General features: G+C 48.8%; 1 protein-coding gene across 3 annotated transcripts in view; it reads right to left on the bottom strand.

Annotated features, from left to right (window-relative positions):
- The window catches only part of CDC42BPB (CDC42 binding protein kinase beta), a 106,175-nt gene that overhangs the window by 10,542 nt on the left and 76,572 nt on the right, over positions 1 to 19,061 (bottom strand). For 2 of the 3 annotated variants that reach the window (XM_077910691.1, XM_077910692.1), the window contains 14 exons: positions 18,293 to 18,417; positions 17,805 to 17,910; positions 15,939 to 16,087; positions 14,473 to 14,567; positions 12,792 to 12,871; positions 8,981 to 9,070; positions 8,557 to 8,634; positions 6,765 to 6,870; positions 5,695 to 5,831; positions 5,337 to 5,476; positions 4,084 to 4,165; positions 2,819 to 3,035; positions 2,573 to 2,635; positions 945 to 1,541 (listed from right to left, as the gene is read on the bottom strand). In XM_077910691.1, the coding sequence (XP_077766817.1) occupies positions 945 to 1,541; positions 2,573 to 2,635; positions 2,819 to 3,035; positions 4,084 to 4,165; positions 5,337 to 5,476; positions 5,695 to 5,831; positions 6,765 to 6,870; positions 8,557 to 8,634; positions 8,981 to 9,070; positions 12,792 to 12,871; positions 14,473 to 14,567; positions 15,939 to 16,087; positions 17,805 to 17,910; positions 18,293 to 18,417 (2,065 nt within the window). The remainder of the gene's footprint in view (positions 1 to 944; positions 1,542 to 2,572; positions 2,636 to 2,818; positions 3,036 to 4,083; positions 4,166 to 5,336; positions 5,477 to 5,694; positions 5,832 to 6,764; positions 6,871 to 8,556; positions 8,635 to 8,980; positions 9,071 to 12,791; positions 12,872 to 14,472; positions 14,568 to 15,938; positions 16,088 to 17,804; positions 17,911 to 18,292; positions 18,418 to 19,061) is intronic. The other variant, XR_013386947.1, reaches the window with a different exon arrangement.

Genomic DNA, 19,061 nt, shown 5'->3' on the forward strand with positions numbered 1-19,061 from the left:
TGCGGAGGATAGGGCGCGCAGAGGCACGTCAGGGAGCGTCCCGGCAGTAGGCCCTGGCCCGCTGCCACCGCCTGCCTCTGCTGCAGGCTGACCCAGCCAGGCAATGTGCAGTGAGGCCCTGCGTCCTGGACCCAACACACTCTGCCAACTCGGCGTGGCCAGCAACGAGGCACCCACAACATGGTCCTTTAAGGTAATTAAGGAAAATATGACCCCCACCTGCCACCCCGTCCCCATCCCCCATCAGCTCAAAATCAGCATGTCCCTATGACCCTTCTAATTCCTCTCTGCTCTGTCTGCCCTGCCACCTCACCGGCTCGAGATACATCAAGCAGGTGGACTCTGAGGCGTAGAGTCTGCTCAGAGCGACCAGACAGCAGGCTGGGTGGGAAGCGCCCCCACAGAGCCGAGTCCGGGCCCTGACGCTCCAGGCTCAGGTCTTAACGACTCCTGTCCGGGGACCCCCGTGCCACAGAAAGCCACTGAAACTAGGTGAACAAAAGGACACACCTCCTGGCACTTCCAGGGACAAGGTTGGTCCCAGCAGGAACTTTACCCTGCACACTGGAGCATAATTTTCTGGCTACCAAAACCTACTTTAGTTTGTTTGGGTTACCGTATGAGCTTATAAATTATGCCCACTGGGGTTCTTCAGGTGAGGGGCCCCTGCAAAGCCCTTGTGCTCTGGGAGAGAAAGGCACCGCGGGCAGGAGGCTGGCGCAAGAGGGAAGCCCACCTTAGCTCCCCTTCTTGTGGTTGGACCGAGATGTGGTGTTGGGACCACATCTCCTCTTCAAGAAATGCTCGAAGCCCAACTCTCTGGTGCCTCTCTAACTGCTCTGCTATGGGAACTGAGAGACAAACCAAAGCAAACTAGAACGCATGCTGACTGTCGAGGTGAAGAGCAGCAACAGGGATATGGCAACAGAAAAACATATACATACTACAGGCAACAGGCGCCGCAGGCCACATGAGCTCCTGCATGCGTGACCTCCGACCTTGTGGGTCCACGTACAGTCCCATGTGGCTGAAGCAAAGCAGGTACTCCTCGCTTTTGAGCTCCACAGCACAAAGGGCATCAAAAGACTGCTGTGAGAGGAACGTAAGCGAGGGGTCATTGGGATTTACCAGGGTTAGAGCCTGCCCGTCCCCCTGGGGGCTCAGCAGAGAGAACCCAGAAGGGTAGCCAACACAGAGCTTGTCCTTGAGTGCGGCCATCCACTGCACAGTGCCAGGGGCCACGATTTCATTGACCTTCCTGTGGAAAGGCCTAGTTCTCTGGACCTCATAGCAGAGGACCAGCCGTTTCACAGCCGCAAACAGGCAGGTGGAAGAGCTCTTCCTCAGTGTCGCAGTCGCTATGAGCTGGCAGCCTTTTGTTTCTGGAAGCTTGATGTCAACGTTGCTTTCCGCCCCATCGAAGGCAGACCACGGACAGAGATGGACATGGTGGTTCCGGCCGCAGAGGAGGACGGCGACTTTCTCTTTGGGAGCAAGCTCAATCTGGTAGACTTTCTTGTAGTCAGCAACACGGACAATCACTGCAGAAATGGAACACCAGGATCTCACAGCGGCTCACAAGCATCTGCCCAAGTGTCCCAGGAATCTCCCCCAACGGCTCCCTTCCCACGAACAGGCTCTAGAACGCTCCTCCACCCCTGCCAACATGTCCTGCAGACACCAGGGCAGTGCCCTCCTTCAGAAGCCCCCATTCTCACATTCCTGCCCCCGCCTCCGTGGTACCAGGGCCACCCGGCTGGGAGAAGCCAAGCACATTGTGGCCCAGGGGGTGGATCTGGACCTCATTCCAGCTCATCCCTGAAAACAAGAACCCTAGGCTGCATTTGGGGAACAAAGGCCTGGCTCCAACCTCACTGGACCCTCAGATAAACTCTCTGAAAGCATGTGACCACCTCACTGAGCCCCCAAATTAACCCAATTATCCCCAATACCCTAACTGCATTAAGGACTCTCTGAGCAAAGCCCTTGGTCTGGAACCTGTGGGACCAATGGCCCCGAGTGGGCTGGCAGTGGCCACCCCTGGAAGGGACACGCATGCACACCGGGCTCAGAGAGGGAAAGCTGCCCAGCATGGAGCAGCTCCTTCTTTGCATTTTCTTGCTGGGGAGAATGAAATGTCAAACTTGGAAGCAAAGGAAGAGAAGTTTCAGGAAGACCCCAGGACATTGAGGAATGTAAACAATCCTCCTTTTAGGAAGCTCTTCCGGCCCCTGACTCCCTAACTCAACCCTCCTGGAGACAGGATCAGCAAGCGCAGTAGGCAGCGTGGCATCCCCACCCGCAGTACGGGTCTCTGTGCTCTGTTGAGCCCGTGAGTAAGGCCCTGCCCCAGTGTGGAGGCACCGTGGCCACCCCACACACATATGCTGAACGTTTGCCCCTTATCTGGGGCAAATCATGTTCCTCAGCTGTTTGCCTTTCCCCTTACTGACATACTTTACACATCACCGACTGTGTCCTAGCCCTTGCAGGCTGGCAGGCTCCTACTATGCATCCTGCACCCATCTGGGTGAACAGGGAGGTTCATGAACCCGCACCCCTGTGCACTCACCATCCCGGGTCAACTCTATGACATAAAGCCCTTCTTCTAGGCCGACTGCAATCCTGTCCCCATCTGTCAAGGCAGAGGAGTAAGAACAACATGACGTCAGTACCGGCGGCACACACCGTTTGCTTCTCATGGCAGATGCAGGAACTAAAGTCAAGGGACACCACCACCGCGGCCTTGGTCTGCGTTCAGTTCAGCCACCACAGGCACACGGCACCCTCTGACACCCTCTGCGTTGAGAGCACGCACCCACGACGGCGGCGCTCAGGACGGCCTTGATGAGAGGCAGCGTGCTGTCGTAAGCTTCTTGTGGAATGTGCACCACCTGGTTCCTCAAGCGGTTCTTGTGAAGGATCGACTGCAGTCCTTCTAGAATCCCAACCCACTTCCTCTTTTCGTTCTCATTTTCTGTCAGAATGAGCAGTGAGCTGGTCTTAGAAGGTGTCCCTAAGAGAGAGGCTGTCACCTTCATGACAAAGAGAAGAACCATAAGACAACCAAACCACAGCAAACAGGCCCACAGCCCAGCCCTGGAGGTGGAGGACAGGAGGACATGCCTCCTGCACTGTGGTGATTCTGGGGTGCCCGCAGAGGCTGTGAGGGGCTCTGCTGCCATAAACAGGTGGGGGCACAGTTATAAAGAGATACCCTGCACCCCCTGTCAGATTTTAGTCAATTCTGTTCTTGGCAACCCTGTGATGTGGTTATCCCATTTTAATCCTGATTTCTTGAATGTTTTTACTAGAATTAAAAACAGATTTTCAGAATATGTGTAGTAAAAATTGGATCTCCCACAAAAACGCTCTGCCCAAACATGCTTCCCTGTGAGTGTCACGTGAGCAGGGAAGCAGGAAGCCTGGATGGCGTTAGCTGCTACGGAACGCTCATCTTTTAAGCACACAATGTTGGCAACTTTCTGTATCGTACATAAGAGGCACTTTCTGTACAGATAGGTCAGTTAAGGAAAGAGCATTCCTGGGTTTCACTTTGTGGTCAGTGAAAATTCTACTGTGTTTATAAAAATTCCCAATGGAGGGGTAGGGGGTGATCCTTTCCCTAATCCATGATTGCTCAGAGGATTCCTAATGCCATACCATCTAATATGAACTTGGGGACACAATTCCCTATCTTGGCAACAAAACTGCTGCTGGGAAACATCTACTGGTTCCTTCCTGTTTTGCTCCAGTTGGGGACCAGAAGTCCTAGGGAAGGCACATTCCATCTGTAAATGACGACGAGGCACTTGCAACATCAGGTGCGCTGCGACTGGACATACGGAGCAGGTGGGACACAGGATGGAAGGCAGTGCCGGTAAGGCGGGGGAGACAAGGTCCTGGGGAGGAGGGACCTCAACATGAGGGAAGGCAACTGGAGCAAGACAGGAGGTGTGGGGACAGGAGATCCACTCTGGGTCTGCTAGCACACTGAAATGCTCCAAAGAACTGCTCTATTCTAACCATGAGATTTCTTTTTTAGGATTAACAAAACCTCTCTAAGAAACAAAAAAAGCATACCCTGAATATACACGGGATATCTCGGCGTGAAGCATGTATGACGTCTGAGGCCAGGACCGAGCTCACCGAGAACTCCTCGTCTCTGGTAAGAAACAGAACACCTGGAACATCAGAAAGGAATGTGCACACAGGCCTGTCCCCCACCCCTCTGTGTTATGGATCTCATGAGAAAGGACACTTTCACGGCTCTACGTTCCAGAATATAAGATAGGCCCCTAGCCTCCCCCTGGATAAGAGTGCCTTATGCTGACAAAGCCAACAGACTCGACCCTGCAGGTGTAGTGATGAGGGATGTGAGAGCAAAAGTCTCTTCCCTGAGCCACACTATTCTGGCCCGTGCCAGACGCTTCCAGCTACGAACATATTGCTGATTAGGCCCATATTTGGCTACGATCAAGTGGCTGCTTGTTAATGGCTTCTAAAGAAGGGGACACAACCTGGGCAAACAGCTGTGCAAGGCCCATATCTGACACCCTGAATCCTGAGCTCCACCTGACACCACACCCCAGGGCAGCCTGCTGGGGGGCTCTTTGCTACCAGGCCAGGGCCCACCTGTGCCCAGTGACCAATAAGAGGGATCACCTGAGGGATCTGGAAGTGCAGGTGACTCAGCTACATGTCTGTCCCTGACACCATCATCAGGAGCACCCGCTGCAGCCTGCTGTCCTTAGCCCGGGGCAGGTGCCAATGGGCAGACAGGACATCAGGCCCTGTGCTCAGCGTGTGCCTTCTATTAACTGCTTTGATCTTCACAACTAACCTCCGACCTAATGACGAAATCATGCCCATTTTACAAACGGGAAAACACAGAGCTGGACGCTAACCATAGGGTAGCCAGGAGGGAGGGAAGACACTGTGCCATCTCCATATGTCGGATACTGCGAAGGCACGTGATGACAGGTGAAGTGGTGAGGGAGGGCATCATGCGGCAAAGCCCAGGGCTCTAGATTTCTGTTTCACACAGGACGTTCAGGTGCTGACTCCTTGGGCTTGGCAGTGTGTTTCTGGGATATCTCCTACCTGTTCTTGGGGCAGGCAATCATCTTAAAATGCCTGTGCCAAATTGCTGAGTGCAAAAATACCCACGCAGGGAAGTTTCTAGTGCACACATCAAGCATCTGTTTTTAAAACTCTGTTGACTAAGGAAGTGAAGGTATAAATGAGGTTAAGGATTACCCAGCAACAAACTCACATTTTGGCTAAAGAGAAGTCACTCAGAACTCACAGAACAGGACAGAACACACAGGACAGACCTGAGGTCCAGGACCTGGCTGGCGACGACACCAGGCTGGGTGGATTTTCCTTCAGGCAGGTCGTACAGAAAGAGCTTGCAGTCACAGACCACCGCGTAAGCCCGCTGCCATCCTTTCTTCACCCCAGTAGGCTTTGGGACCTACAGTTAACAGTGACCACGTTCCACTGGGCCAGAAAGGCCAGCCGCGGCCTTACTGCCCAGGAGGGGAGGCTCCTGGGACCAGCACAAACTTCACAAAGCCACAAAGGTCACTGTCAAGAACAGTGTGGAGTGACTGTAGGTTATCAGTCCCGAGACAGGGAGAGCAGAACTGAGGCAAAAGTGTCTGTCCCCACCCAGATCTTTACACATCCTACCTTGACATAGCCCTTGTAGGCTGTTCCTATGCCTCTCTGCACGTCGACACCGAGCGGCCGCTTGGACTGCTCAGGAGGGATGGGGCACACCTGGGGAGCACTCTCTTTGCAGGACACATGGCAAGCAAATGAGCACACTGGGAAAGTGAAGAAGCACCATAATCAGAACCTGCTTCCTCCAGAGCAGAAGCCGCCAGAGAGTGTTTACCACAGAGGAGGCCTCTCGGTCATGCCCACGTGTCATGGGAATGGTCCCAACATCCTGTTTCTGGAACAGTTCCCACAAAGCCCTGGGACTCTGGCACCGAGTTGCTCTGGAGCCTGTCTGTGGGGGCCTTACTGGGGGCGTGGCCTCAGAGCTGCTGCTCCCCCAGGAGCCGTGCCTCACTCCCCATAGCTAAGTCCCCAAATTGCCTGCAGAGCAAACCACCTGCAGGCGTGTAACAGGGCAGACATACAGGGGGTCCTAGCAGACGCTTGGAAGGCCTGCCAGCAAACAAGGAAAAAGGGTTCTACCAGATAGAAACACGCAAAGCTGCTTTTGCAGAGCAATTTCCCGTGACTAGTGGCTGTCACTTGTCATTGTGTGTGAATTCAGCTGGCTGCTCAGTGGTGAGGTGGATAATCACATCACACCGAGGTGGTCACGGTGGCCCATGTGAGTGCAGCACCCAGCACAGGGCAGCAGCACAGCATAGAGGTGGTTACGAGGCCAACAATGACATGAGGAGACAAAATTCTGGTGCTCACCCTCAAATAATGTAACAGTGGAAGAGCATAAAGTTCTATTTACTCTCTGCTCTTCCCGATTTTACAGAAGAACTGGGAATGTTTCATTCTATAGTAACAACAACCCACAGATAGCCTGGGCCGCCCCCCCGCACTGGGCTCTCCCGCTGCGGCAAGGATTCTGGACCGTGTCTCCCTAACCTCTAAACCTCTACGGAGCGTTTATAAAACTAAAGACAGAGAACCTGCCCTCGGCTAGCTCACCATTAGGCTTCCTGCTTCAGCCTCATCTGACTTTGGAATAATGCTCCCCTTGAGATGGCAATGCGGCTAACACTCACCCTCGCAGGCGTAGCCCTGCCGGATCAGCCCCACCATCAGGGACGTGCAGTGGCTACACTGTGTGGGGCTGGAGAAGGATTTGATGCTGAACTGGTGAGCTTTCGGCTGGAGGAGGAAAACCAAGAAGGTGAGATCCAGGCTCTGGGCAGAGACGATCAATCTGCTCGTGATCAAGTTTATAAACTTGGGCATGACCTTGAGAAGCTGCAAATGCGCAATTTCACTCTAAGGTGTATATGCTCCTTCCTGGTGTTAACCAAAGAGTAGAGCTTAACACCCACCTATCGAGCTTGAGCCAGAAAATCAATCAACATGTTTTCTCTGGTGAGTGGTCATGCTACCAAAAACAGCAAGGAGGGCTGGGCAGGGGAACTGTGCCTCCTGGAGGCTCCTGGGCACTGGCCTGGGCCCTCATTTTGGGGTAGGCTGGCACCCAGAGCCGCACTTGCATGTGAGACCAAGAGACACACAAGAAATGAACTGCAGCCCTGTTCCTAAGTGGAAGGGCCTCTCTGCCCCTTGTTGGAAGGGCAGAAGTATCACAACACGATCAACAAGGAAACGAAACGTGAGGCTGAAGAGAGGAGCAGGCTGGAGATGCAGGACACGGAGTGTATAAAGCTCTGACATAGCAAAAGGAAGGATTATTACTCAGGGATACAGATACTACAGGACTATTTGTAAAAAGCAACACAAAATCCAGAGTGCCGTCTACTCTGCAAGAATCCAAGCCCAAAGCCTAACAACGTCAAGTGTCTTGTCTCTAGCTAGGCCACTGTCTATGGCTGAGGCCATGCCTTGTTAAAGGAAAATGAAGCATCTAAGTGCATCAAGCCAAATGCCTTCTAAGCTTGAAACTTTGGGCCTCCTCATCACTAGAACTGTGGGGCTAGCACTCGGCTCTCCAGACACACTCGTGGGAAAGATGAGTTACACAACTGCACGCTGCTGGGTGCAGTTCCACTTACTCTGGGGAATAACACCCTCCCATGAACCATATGCTTCTCTACCATTCTAAGTGCAGACAGACAAGTGGAAGTCAGCTGGAAGGAGGAGCATGGTGGACATGTGACACAGAGTGGTCACTGCGTGAGAAGGGATCAGGGTCTGGGAGATGAAGAAGAGGAGACCACAGTCAGAAATTTCCCAATTAACATGTGACCATGTGTCATTCACGGACTTCATTAAGGAGACACAGGGTCAGGGGTGCCTGGGTGGCTCAGCCGGTTAAGTGTCTTCCTTTGGCTCGGGTCATGATCTCTGGGTCCTGGGACTGAGCCCTGCATCGGGCTCCCTGTTTAGTGGGGAGTCTGCTTCTCCCTCTTCCTCTGCTCCTCCCCCTGCTCGTGCTCTCTTCTCAAATAAATTCTTAAAAAAAAAAAAAAAGAAGAGAAGAAGCAGTGTCCTGACACTTCACAGACCACACTGCTCACAGCAAACCATTACTAGGACACCAGGATCTGGGATCCCTGGGTGGCGCAGCGGTTTGGCGCCTGCCTTTGGCCCAGGGCGCGATCCTGGAGACCCGGGATCGAGTCCCACGTCGGGCCCCCGGTGCATGGAGCCTGCTTCTCCCTCTGCCTGTGTCTCTGCCTCTCTCTCTCTCTCTCTGTGACTATCATGAATAAATAAATTAAAAAATTAAAAAAAAAAATCTTTAAAAAAAAAAAAAAAAAAAAAAAAAAAGGACACCAGGATCTTACTGTGTATACAAAAATACTTCTATCTTATTTATATAAAGTTACCTCCTAAAACTGAGAAGGTAGCACAAGTGCAAAGCCAGGCTCCTACCTTTGGTCCAGCCAGAGTGAGGGGCTGCGTGGTAGGCAACGGCACGGTGGGTGGCCTCTGCGGGGCCCGAGCCATGTCCTGGGGACAAGCAGGGACAGGTGAGCATCCTCTGAGCTCGGTACTGCTCTTATGCGTCAGACCCTGCCTGGGGTTCATTTCTCTCTAGAACCAATTAATAATGAATGGCATTTTAAATTCCCTACATTGTTGAGACATCTGTCAGGGCAGCCATCGACCAGCTGATGCATTGACAATAACTCGAAGACATAAGTTGTGCCCACCAGTGGGCAGAGGATCTTGCTACAGGGTGCGAGGCAGGACCAGGGGGGCTACATTGGCATGAACGTAGCCTCTGCCCATTAAGGACATGGATGGGGAGGGGACCCAAGTGCTCGTAGGGGAGCAACACGGCAACATTGCTTACTTCCTGCTGTTCTGTGCTGGCAGCCACAGAAACCGATGGGGATGCTTCTGGCTTCGGAGCCTGTGTTTCCTGCTCCGCAGCTGAGCCACTCTGTGAAAACAAAGGCAGAGACGCAGTGGGAAGGAGAGAACTGCTGCAGAAGTCAGATTCTGATTCCACGGGTCCTCCCCCCGGGGACCCCCCAGCCCTGCCCAGCCCCTCACTCCCGTCATGTCCCCTCATGGCCCACTTCACTCACAGCTGTGGTGCCTCCCCTGAGGACCACCGTCTCTGGCATTCTGAGACCACAGTGGTGACTGCATGGTCTGACCAGTCATGGTCATTGCCAAAGGCCAGAGGCCACCTGCCTCATCCTCCCCGCACAGCCCTTACCACCCATTCTCCTGACCACCCGACCCACTGGTCTCATTCAGAAGTGGTTTTACCTGTACTTGGTATCATTAAAATAACGGAGTTAAATGATTTTTAACTTCATTTCAGGGGTCAAGAAGAAATTCTGACATCAACAGGGGTCTGAGGACCCATGCCCAGAACTAAGAATTTCCCTGAAAGTTTTAGGACACAGGGAAGCAATGTTTTGTTCTCAGAACTCAAGATTCTCAAATTAATTTCACAATCTGAAACGGAAGCTAAAGCCTTGAATCTAATTTGAAGCTCATTCTAAAACCACTTAAAAAGGACCTCATTTTGAGTGTTCCTGAAATTATTTCCTCACGAAAGGCTCTATTTGCAGACACACACAGACTACATCCGTATGCTCAGTAAGTGCTATCACCGGGACACAGAGGTGGCTGGGAGGTTCCTACGGGAACAGTTTACAGCTTTATCTGGTGTTCCACATTGAAATCCCAATGAAGCAAATCAGAGAAACACTTTCTAAAAGTTGTAATTAATGAGGTTCCTGTCCAAGGAGCCAAATTCAGATGGGAAGGTAGCGCGCTTACACATGAACTACACATGCCACATACAACTGTGTACTGCAGTCTCTGAATTCGTTAACAAATGCACAAGGGAGCTGCTACATCAATTAGCTAATCATCAAAGCTACAAACTAAGCAAATTTCTCCCATGAATAAAGTATGTTACACGTGTTAGAGTTCCATCTCCAGATAAATGAAGAGTAAAGGAATACTAAGTAACTTTGTTTCAGCCACGTAATAGCCTGGCTGGTTTCTATCACTTGGTGGGTTCAAGGATGGGAATTAAAGACGAGAAGCTGTCCACACCTGAGGGCTGCTAGGGACACAGGGAGGGCAGTGGAGGGCCAGCATGGGCAGCACTTAATGCATTTACAGAGATGTGGGGACAAGGGGGAGTCCTCAACTGCAACCTCCCACCCAATGAAACTCTGCACAAAAATACACTGATTCTACCCCTGTGGCCAAGCACTCTAGTATTTATACCATGAAAGCAGGGCGGCAGCTTCTAAAAGACAATCCTCAGGTCTGGAAAGACCTCTTGACAAACCTAGACTCTGACCAAGGATTTTTTTCTTCGTGAACGAATGTCCTTCCTATTCAAACCACAGAGGTCAGGAAGGACTGAGACTGACGAGAGGCTGCAGGAGTGCTGGCTGCCCTGGACATGGTGGCACAGAGATCACGGCCTAGCCTAGCCCTGGGGGGAAGCTGCTTGCTGGCCACCAACTGCGGTGGGACAACTGAGTGAGACCCCACCCCAGGGGCTGCTACTCTTGTACTAATTCTGTAGAAATGATGCTGCTGTCCTGGCCACCTCCATCCTGTTTGCGATGGCAGCCCTGGGTCCACAGTGACCCACCTAGTGTTCCCGCCTTGGGAGAGGCTTGGGACCTATGAGACAACAGGTTTATCTTTCTTTTTTTTTTTTTTTTTAAGATTTTATTTATTTATTCATAGAGACAGAGAGAGAGAGGCAGAGGGAGAAGCAGGCATCATACAGAGAGCCTGATGTGGGACTCGATCCAGGGTCTCCAGGATCACGCCCCGGGCTGCAGGCGGCACTAAACCGCTGCGCCACCGGGGCTGCCCGACAACAGGTTTCTGAAGGAACTGGCTTCTGGGGACCAAGGAAAAATTTTTGCTTCTTAAAACTGAGGACTTCAAGGAAAAGACAAGGATCAGTAATTTGGTAAGAAACCATTTTGACAGGTGAACACAAGCCAGTACGAGCCAGAGTGGTGGGGGCTAGAGCCGGCTTGATTTTATAGTAACTGATCCCAGGCAGGGACTGCCAACAGACAGCAGCCCGCTGCCGTAAGGCTGCTGCCAGACAGATACCCAGCAGCCATCCCAAAGACCCAGCACTTACAGAGGAGTGGGGTAGGGCCTGGCAGATACCACCTCACCCTAATGATGAAACCTAGCACTCCAAACTACACACGTGGGAAGTATACATCACCCCCTGTGCAGCATCCATACCAGCATTCAACCTGCTTCTAATCACGAGGAGCTCTCATGCAAATCCAGAGCACAGGGCACCCTACAAGACGGTCGGGCTGGCCACTACAGAAATGCCAACGTCAGAAAAAGTGGGGGTCGGGAGAAGTGGAGGCGCTGTTCCAGATGGAAGACTGAACACGACCTATGAGCTCTGGTTGGATCCTGACAAGGGGAAGCCAACCAGCAGTAAAGGACGTTGGGCAGCCTGGGTGGCTCAACAGTTTAGCGCTGCCATCAGCCCAGGGCCTGATCCTGGGGACCCAGGATCAAGTCCCATGTCGGGCTCCCTGCATGGAGCCTGCTTCTCCCTCTGCCTGTGTCTCTGCCTCTCTCTCTCTCTCTCTCTCTCTCTGTCTTTCATGAACAAATAAAATCTTAAAAAAAAAAAAAAAGGACTTTGTTGGGATGACAAGGAAAATGCAAAGGTGTGCTTTGCTACAGCATCGGTGTGAAACATCCTCTGCCTGGTGACAACAGCATGGTGACGTGAGGAGAATACCCCTGCTCTCAAGACGATGGACCCTGGAGTGTTAGGGGACACGTCTGTGCACTAATGGGGAGAGACAAAGCAAATGCAGCAAAATGCCAGTAAGACACCTGTATGTTTACTGTATTAGTCTTTCAACCTTCCTGCAGGTTTAAAGTTTTCTAAATAAAAAGTTGAAAATCAATAAAAACAATGACACTTTGCCAGAATTCCCATTAATGAAATTTGCTTTCATTATTTTTACTTTATTTTTTTTCATTATTTTTACTTTCTGGCTTGTTTTAAGGATCACCAGTGAAGGTCCGTCCCTATCATTTTAGAAAAAGAGGGACAGACTGCCCTGGGTCCATGTGCAGCACATGAAGGATGAAGTGGGGCTCTTGCAGCCCCCCTTCCTCAAGTGGCTCTGACCTACACCCACGCAGGCCACCCTCAGAGTGGAGGCGTACCCCAGACCTATGACACCAGGAGGGCCACAGGGCACTCATCACTGTACTATTCTTAATAAGTCACCTTTTCCAACCATCCTTAAGGCCAAACCGTAGAGCCATACAGAAGTCACTGAAAGGGTAGTGAGACTCGTTTATTCTTCATTTGCTGCAATGTAAGAATTTGTATTTTCAAAATTGCCTGTAATACATAGCACATGGCCCGAGGCCAGGGTGGATTTCTCCCTGGAAGATGCTGAACACTTTAATTAATAAACTTCCACTTGGTCTGAGGAGACCTCTCTGGGAGCATTTTGAATACCTTACATGTGTCTAACCTCATACACTGAATACCCTGGTCCGCATGAGAGAGAAAGCCATTAGATGTTGCTGGCAGCTCCGCACGGGGTCAGAGCAGGTCATACTAGTTCTAACTTACAATAATTGATTTGTCTCTTTTTAAAATAACTACTTACTCTAAATGTTAGATCATGTGCAAGAGGTGCAGTGTTGAAATACTCAAATATTGAATCCTGAAAATCTGGAAGTTTGAGTCCTGTAAGAAAGAAACAAAAATCAGTCAAAGCAGGTTTAAAAGATGGAGTCTTGTGCTTAGATGGGAAGATGCAACATCATCAAGATGTCAATCCTCCATAAGCTAACTGGTGAATGTGATGTGATTCCAGTTACAATCATGTGGGAGAGTCACCAAGAAGAAGGTATCAGAAATCTTTATAAAAGAGGGGTGGGGGAGGAACTCTACCAGATATTAAAATAGATTCCCCAAAGCCTCTTTAATCACAATCAAGTGAACAATGAACAGGATGGAAAATCCAGAGACAGACTCAGGTACTCAGGGGAATCTCATGTGTTAAGAGTCACATATAAAATCAGTACGAGAGGAATTTTTCAATAACTGGTATTAGATAAATAGCCACAGGAAAAAGATAAAACTAGATCCATTCCACAAAATTTACATCAGAGTAAATTCTAATTCAATCAGTAATCCAAATTTAACAAATGAAACCATACCAGTATTGGAAAACATGAATTAATTACTTGAATACCTGGGGATTGGGAATATTTTCCTATGACTTAAGAAAAGGAAGACTGATAAATTTGATGCACAAAAATTAAAACAAAAAAAGCACTAAAACACATTATACTTGGTAAAAACCAAAACCAACCCCCTAAAAATAAAACAAAAACAAAAAAACCACCTGAATATGTATGTATGTATGTATATATACATATATACATATATATATAAATACATATATATATATAAAAAGACAAACCGGGAAAACTACAACTTCTATCACAAACAAAAGGTTCTAATCCTCAATATACAAAAAAGCTTCTAGAAGAAAAAGCTTAACCTTAATTTTTAAAAATGGGCAAAAGATACAAATATATAAAAATCACAGAATCAGAAATACGAATAGCCCTTAAACACATAAAAAGGCACTCAATCTTGCTCACGAAAAGAGGAATCCAAGCGAACTCGGTGTTCCAATGCTACTTCTTACCTATTCAGCATGCAGACCCGCTCTGGGCGTGAGGCTGTGGGGTGGGAGCCCCAGCCTGCCATGCCTGCAGGGAGGCATAGACACAAGCCTCCGGGGCAGAGTCTGGCAATGTCTAGTGTAAGTGGATGCATGCTTACTCTTTAACTAGCAATCCCACTTTCAAAAATACCCCCAGAGGAATAGGAAGTGTTGTACACATATGGCTACTGCTTGCGGCACTTTCTGTGACAGCAAGAGAATAGTCCAGCAGCCGTCCACAGCCCCCGGTGCAGCAAGCTGTGAGGGGACAGGGACCTGGGACCATCTCACACACTGTGGCCCTCCCCACACACAGAATGGAGCCCAGAGTAGGCTGCCTTGTGTAACCAGGGGGGTACGGATGCATACCTTTACACACACACATTTGCTGTGTATTTCAAGATGCAAGGGGAAGGATAAACCAAAGCCCATGCTTACCTTTGGGGAAGGTATCTTTGGACACACCTTATTTCAGAATTTTGGTTTTAAAGTTGTGTTAAGTGTTTTCTTTATGTAAGTAAAAACTATTAAATCTAAACCAAAATCACATTGCTAAAAAAAAAAAAAAGCTTGCGTTTAAATAATTCAGAAGCTTATAATTTTAATTTACCAGTATCTGCTCTGAATTTTTCTTCCATTTTTTTCTTCAAAATTTCCATTTCTTCTAATAACTCTCTATTTTTGGCTTCGGAATCCTTCAGTTTACTAAGATAAAAAATAAAGAAAAATGGCTTTAAGCACCCTGAGAATAGGTCATCCACACACACTGACTCAGTAAGTGTCAGAATGTGAGGGCAAGGGCTACTCTCCAGTGTCTAGGAAAGTGCTGGAACATGGCAGGCTCTCCACCGTTGAACAGAAACACAGATCTACTGTTTGCCTGAGTGAGCCTACTGAGCGTGTTATGGAGAATATGGATACTACTGCTGAATTATAAACAGGTGTAGATCTTAAAAATCATGGTCAAAACAAGTGTATCTCTTAAAGCCTTCATGGAGTTTGACATTCCTAGTCTCTTTCCAGAGGAGTCCTTTGTCCTCTGGGGACACATGACTCAGCCACCAGACCTCTAAACCTTCTTTCCTTAGCTGGCAAGAGGGTGGGCCGCACCTGAGACCATGAGCACTGCCTGAATACCAGGGGTCTTGGGGTTCCTACAGATTATTGCAGGAACAATCAGGCTGAGGTGCCTAACGTTTGGCCAGGAGGCGCATGGTACAGTCCAGCAGCTGAGCGGGTGACGCTGGCCGACCCACTGCACCTCTGCCATCTCTGTCTCATCAGCTGTAAAATGAAGTTATAAGACTGCTGGCCTCCTGGGAACCCTGTAGGGGTCATATCATTAGCAGAATAAAGTTTTTACAGGGAGCATATTTAAACGGAAGCTATTATTACTCTTTTAGCCCCCCAAACTAACAAAATGTGTGACTCTATAATCCTATCAGTGACATCCCTGGTGATATACAGGTCCCCAGCCCCTTCATGGAGGAGCTTGCCCCACCTTCCATATCAGCAGCAACTACTGCAAGTAGGAAGGCCTGGCCTTTATGAAACAGCGAGTCACTGCTGTATCTGGGCACATAACAGTGTCTGCTGGTGGTGGCCTCTCATCAAACATTTGCTGAATTTACTATTATGGATAAATGGTGTTCCTATGACTGTCTGAGGCTGGAAAAGTTTTCAAATAGGCATACCCCCTCCAAGCTGTATTTTAAAGTAAGTTTCAGGTTAAAAGGAAAAATTTGAACTTGATGAACTGAACAGCACTCAGGTGAACAAGAAGCCCAGAGAGGGGCCATCAGACATCCCATTGCCCAGCATGGGGAGGACAAGCATCCACCTTTCAGAGACAGGGACACCAGCCTTTCAGAGCTAAGGACCCATACCAGTCTCATTATTTCTTGGAAACACTAAGCATAACCCACCAGTAGGTGAAGGGCATCTGCACATTCATCCAACCGATTCTTACTGAGCATCTAGTAGGTGCCCGAAACGTCCCACTGCTCAAAGTTCCTTCTGATCAACGGAGGAAACTGCACAGGTGTGTGCCCAAGGTCAGACCATGGTACCAGGTACCTTTCAAAGGAGAGATTCGTGTCTTTGACTTTCCTCAGCTCCTCTTGAACAAGCTGTTTGGCCCGGATCTCTGCCTCAAGAGCAGATTGCAATTCTAGCCGTGCAGACATGTCGAGCTTCTGACTACGGCGAACTTTCCAAAGGGGATCCTGCAGACATTGGTTCAAATATTACAGACATGTGTTTAAGCTCTTTAACAAAATGCTGGCAAATAATTCATCTTTTTTCTAAAATTAAACTTGTATTATCACATTTAAAGATCAATTCAAATATTAGTTTGATACCATTAGATATGATATCAAAGTCTGTCAGACCCAATGTTAGTTTGGGCATTTTATGACTTTTATTCTTAGAGATCTTCTAATGAATGAAATGTACCTTTCTTTATTTTTTAAAAGAATACAACTGAAGTTTAACTTTAATTTCAATTTGAGCCCACTGGACTCTTACAAACCTAAGCTACACTGAAGGGTCTCAGTTGTCTTACTTTTCCTTTATCTTGAGACATTCTGCTGTTTCAACATCTTAGAAATTATCTCAGTGCTCATCGTTATGCCTACCTAGGACGAGAAGACTGAAATAGCAAAGGGAAGGAGAAAGGATGGAGTGACTGTGATTGAAATCAGCCTGACAACAGCGTCCTCCCCTATTCCTGCCAAGCCCTGTGCAGTCCTATCCACTTTCAGGAGGGACAGAAGAAGTCTGCAGATACCACTCTGGTAGATCTTTTTAAAGCTTTCACTAAAACAGGATTTTTCACTTCCCGTCTACAGAGTTACGAGAAGGAAGGTAACCCACTGCAGGTGCGCAGGGACAGAGAGAGGGGTACATCATCCAGATGCTGACGACTGTATGAAATCCAGCAAATGAGAGAAAACTCCCTTTAGATTACTGTGTCCTACATGAACTTCCTCAGTCAACAGGTGGACGATACACTTCTAAGGACAGAAAGGAAATACACTTTCATCCAGGAAGCCTTTCAATGGGAATACTCTGCAATAAGAATCTCAACCCATTTTGCTAAAAGGACCTAAGACTATATATTCATCTTTTATAAGTTTTGTGCACTAAATTTATTCAATGTGATTCATAAGTACGAGATTACACGTAAACATGATTGGAAAAAAAGAAAATGTAGAAATGAAAAAATATTTATTGATCATTTGAATTGGTATTTGTAAATCTAAAATCTAAAAATGACAAAGTCTTTCAATTATAGAGCAAAGAACATGGCTGTGTTCTTTGACAAGACGAATGTGCTGGGTGCCTGGGTGACTGGATGAGTGGTTAATGACACTCAAAGGTGCTGCCCCTTTTCGGTAAACACACTTTCACATCAGCAAAACATGCGATAAAAATTAGGGTTTATTAAGTTGTAGATAAAATTCTAATAAAGTAGTTTCACTGTACCTTAATGTTACTCGTATATGTTATCAACAGAATAACTTCTACACACCGACTGTAAAAATGGCTGTGCCCAGAAGTGAGCCTGGGTGGACACGCAGCTCTGCTGCATTCAGAGCTCCACCCACCCACCCACCCACCCACCGTGGGCATTCAAAACGCATGGACCCTGACCAGGTGGGTGACAGAATGAACAAGACCAATCTCCCTGAGGGCAGAAACCCATCCTGCTAACTGAGGATCCCTCCACAGAGCCCGGCCCTCAGTGATCGCTTGCTGTTGTGAGTTTGTGGATCGCCCAATAACTCACAGAGCTCCTCAAACTGGGCAGCTTTCACTAGCCACATGCGAGTCTCACATCACCAGTGTTACCTGTTTGGCACTCAGCTGCACTCATGCTCAAGAGAAAGCCAGTAATGAATTCCATTGCCATAGAAATGCAGAGTTCAGAACAAAGCCTACCAGCGCTCTTGAGCCCAGACTGGAGCTCCTCAGGGTCTCGAGCTCTTCTGTCATCTTGGAAGCAAGAGCCTGAAGATAACCTCGTGCATCTTTCTCATCACTGACCCTAGAGGAGGACCATACCCCGTGAGTGAGAGGAGCTAAAAATGAGAATAGGTTCCTGCCTCCCATGGGACAGAATGACACTGTGTCCTATCAACGAGAATAATCGCCCACCACCAATGACTGCCTCTGCTAGCAAGGGCTGCCCCCCTGCTCACCGGAACATGGGGGCATGCCAGCCTGACTGACACCTTCAGTGACTCGGTGGGGTTTCTCCACCTCTACTGCAATGTGATGACCTGGGCAGAGCTGCTGCCCCTGCACATTAGCGATTAGGGGAAAGAGCAGCAAGGTCTGCGCTGAGGCCTCAGAGGAACCGTGTGGTGAATAGTGTGACAGGCTGGGCTGGGCTGGGCTGGGGACACTGCGGGTGGGCACGCACATACCACTGAATGATCTCTGCAATCTGAGCTTCCCAGTGTGCAACTGATTCCTTCTTGGCTGCCAGATCTTGCAGCTCATCCTCCAGTTGTCTGTTTTGAGCTGTGAGTTTATCCACAAAGGAACAAAGCTGAAATTAAACAATTGTACCACACAACTCGTTATTTGGTGCCCTTTAGAGTTTTCATTTTAATTTTTTTAGATTTTAAACTCTTGTATGCTCTAGGAAGCTCTGTGGGAAGCTAGAAGCTCATATGGTGCCCTTTAAATTACGACATTAGCAGGATTATAGCACAAGTTCTTCTGAAGAGCCTGAAAGCTTTAATCATTAGGAGATATTGTTCTATTTATTTTTTATTTTTTTAAATTTTTATTTATGAGAGAGAGAGAGAGGGCGGGGGGGCAGAGACATAGGCAGAGGGAGAAGCAGGCTCCATGCACTGGGAGCCCGACGCGGGATTCAATCCCGGGTCTCCAGGATCACGCCCTGGGCCAAAGGCAGGCGTTAAACCGCTGCGCCACCCAGGGATACCCGGAGATACTGTTCTAAACCTAGTTTTCAATGTAGACTTTTTGACTGTACCTAACTTCCCTCATGTTTCAATATAAATTTGAACACATAGATGCCTGAGTGGCACAATGGTTGAGCATCTGCCTTTGGCTCAGGTAGTGATCCTGGGGTCCTAGGATCAAGTGCCACATCGGCCTCCCCGCAGGAAGCCTTCTTCTCTCTCTGCATATGCCTCCGCCTCTGTGTATCTCTCGTAAATAAAA

This window comes from Canis aureus, chromosome 9, assembly GCF_053574225.1.
Source record: "Canis aureus isolate CA01 chromosome 9, VMU_Caureus_v.1.0, whole genome shotgun sequence".
In the NCBI taxonomy this organism is placed as follows: domain Eukaryota; kingdom Metazoa; phylum Chordata; class Mammalia; order Carnivora; family Canidae; genus Canis; species Canis aureus.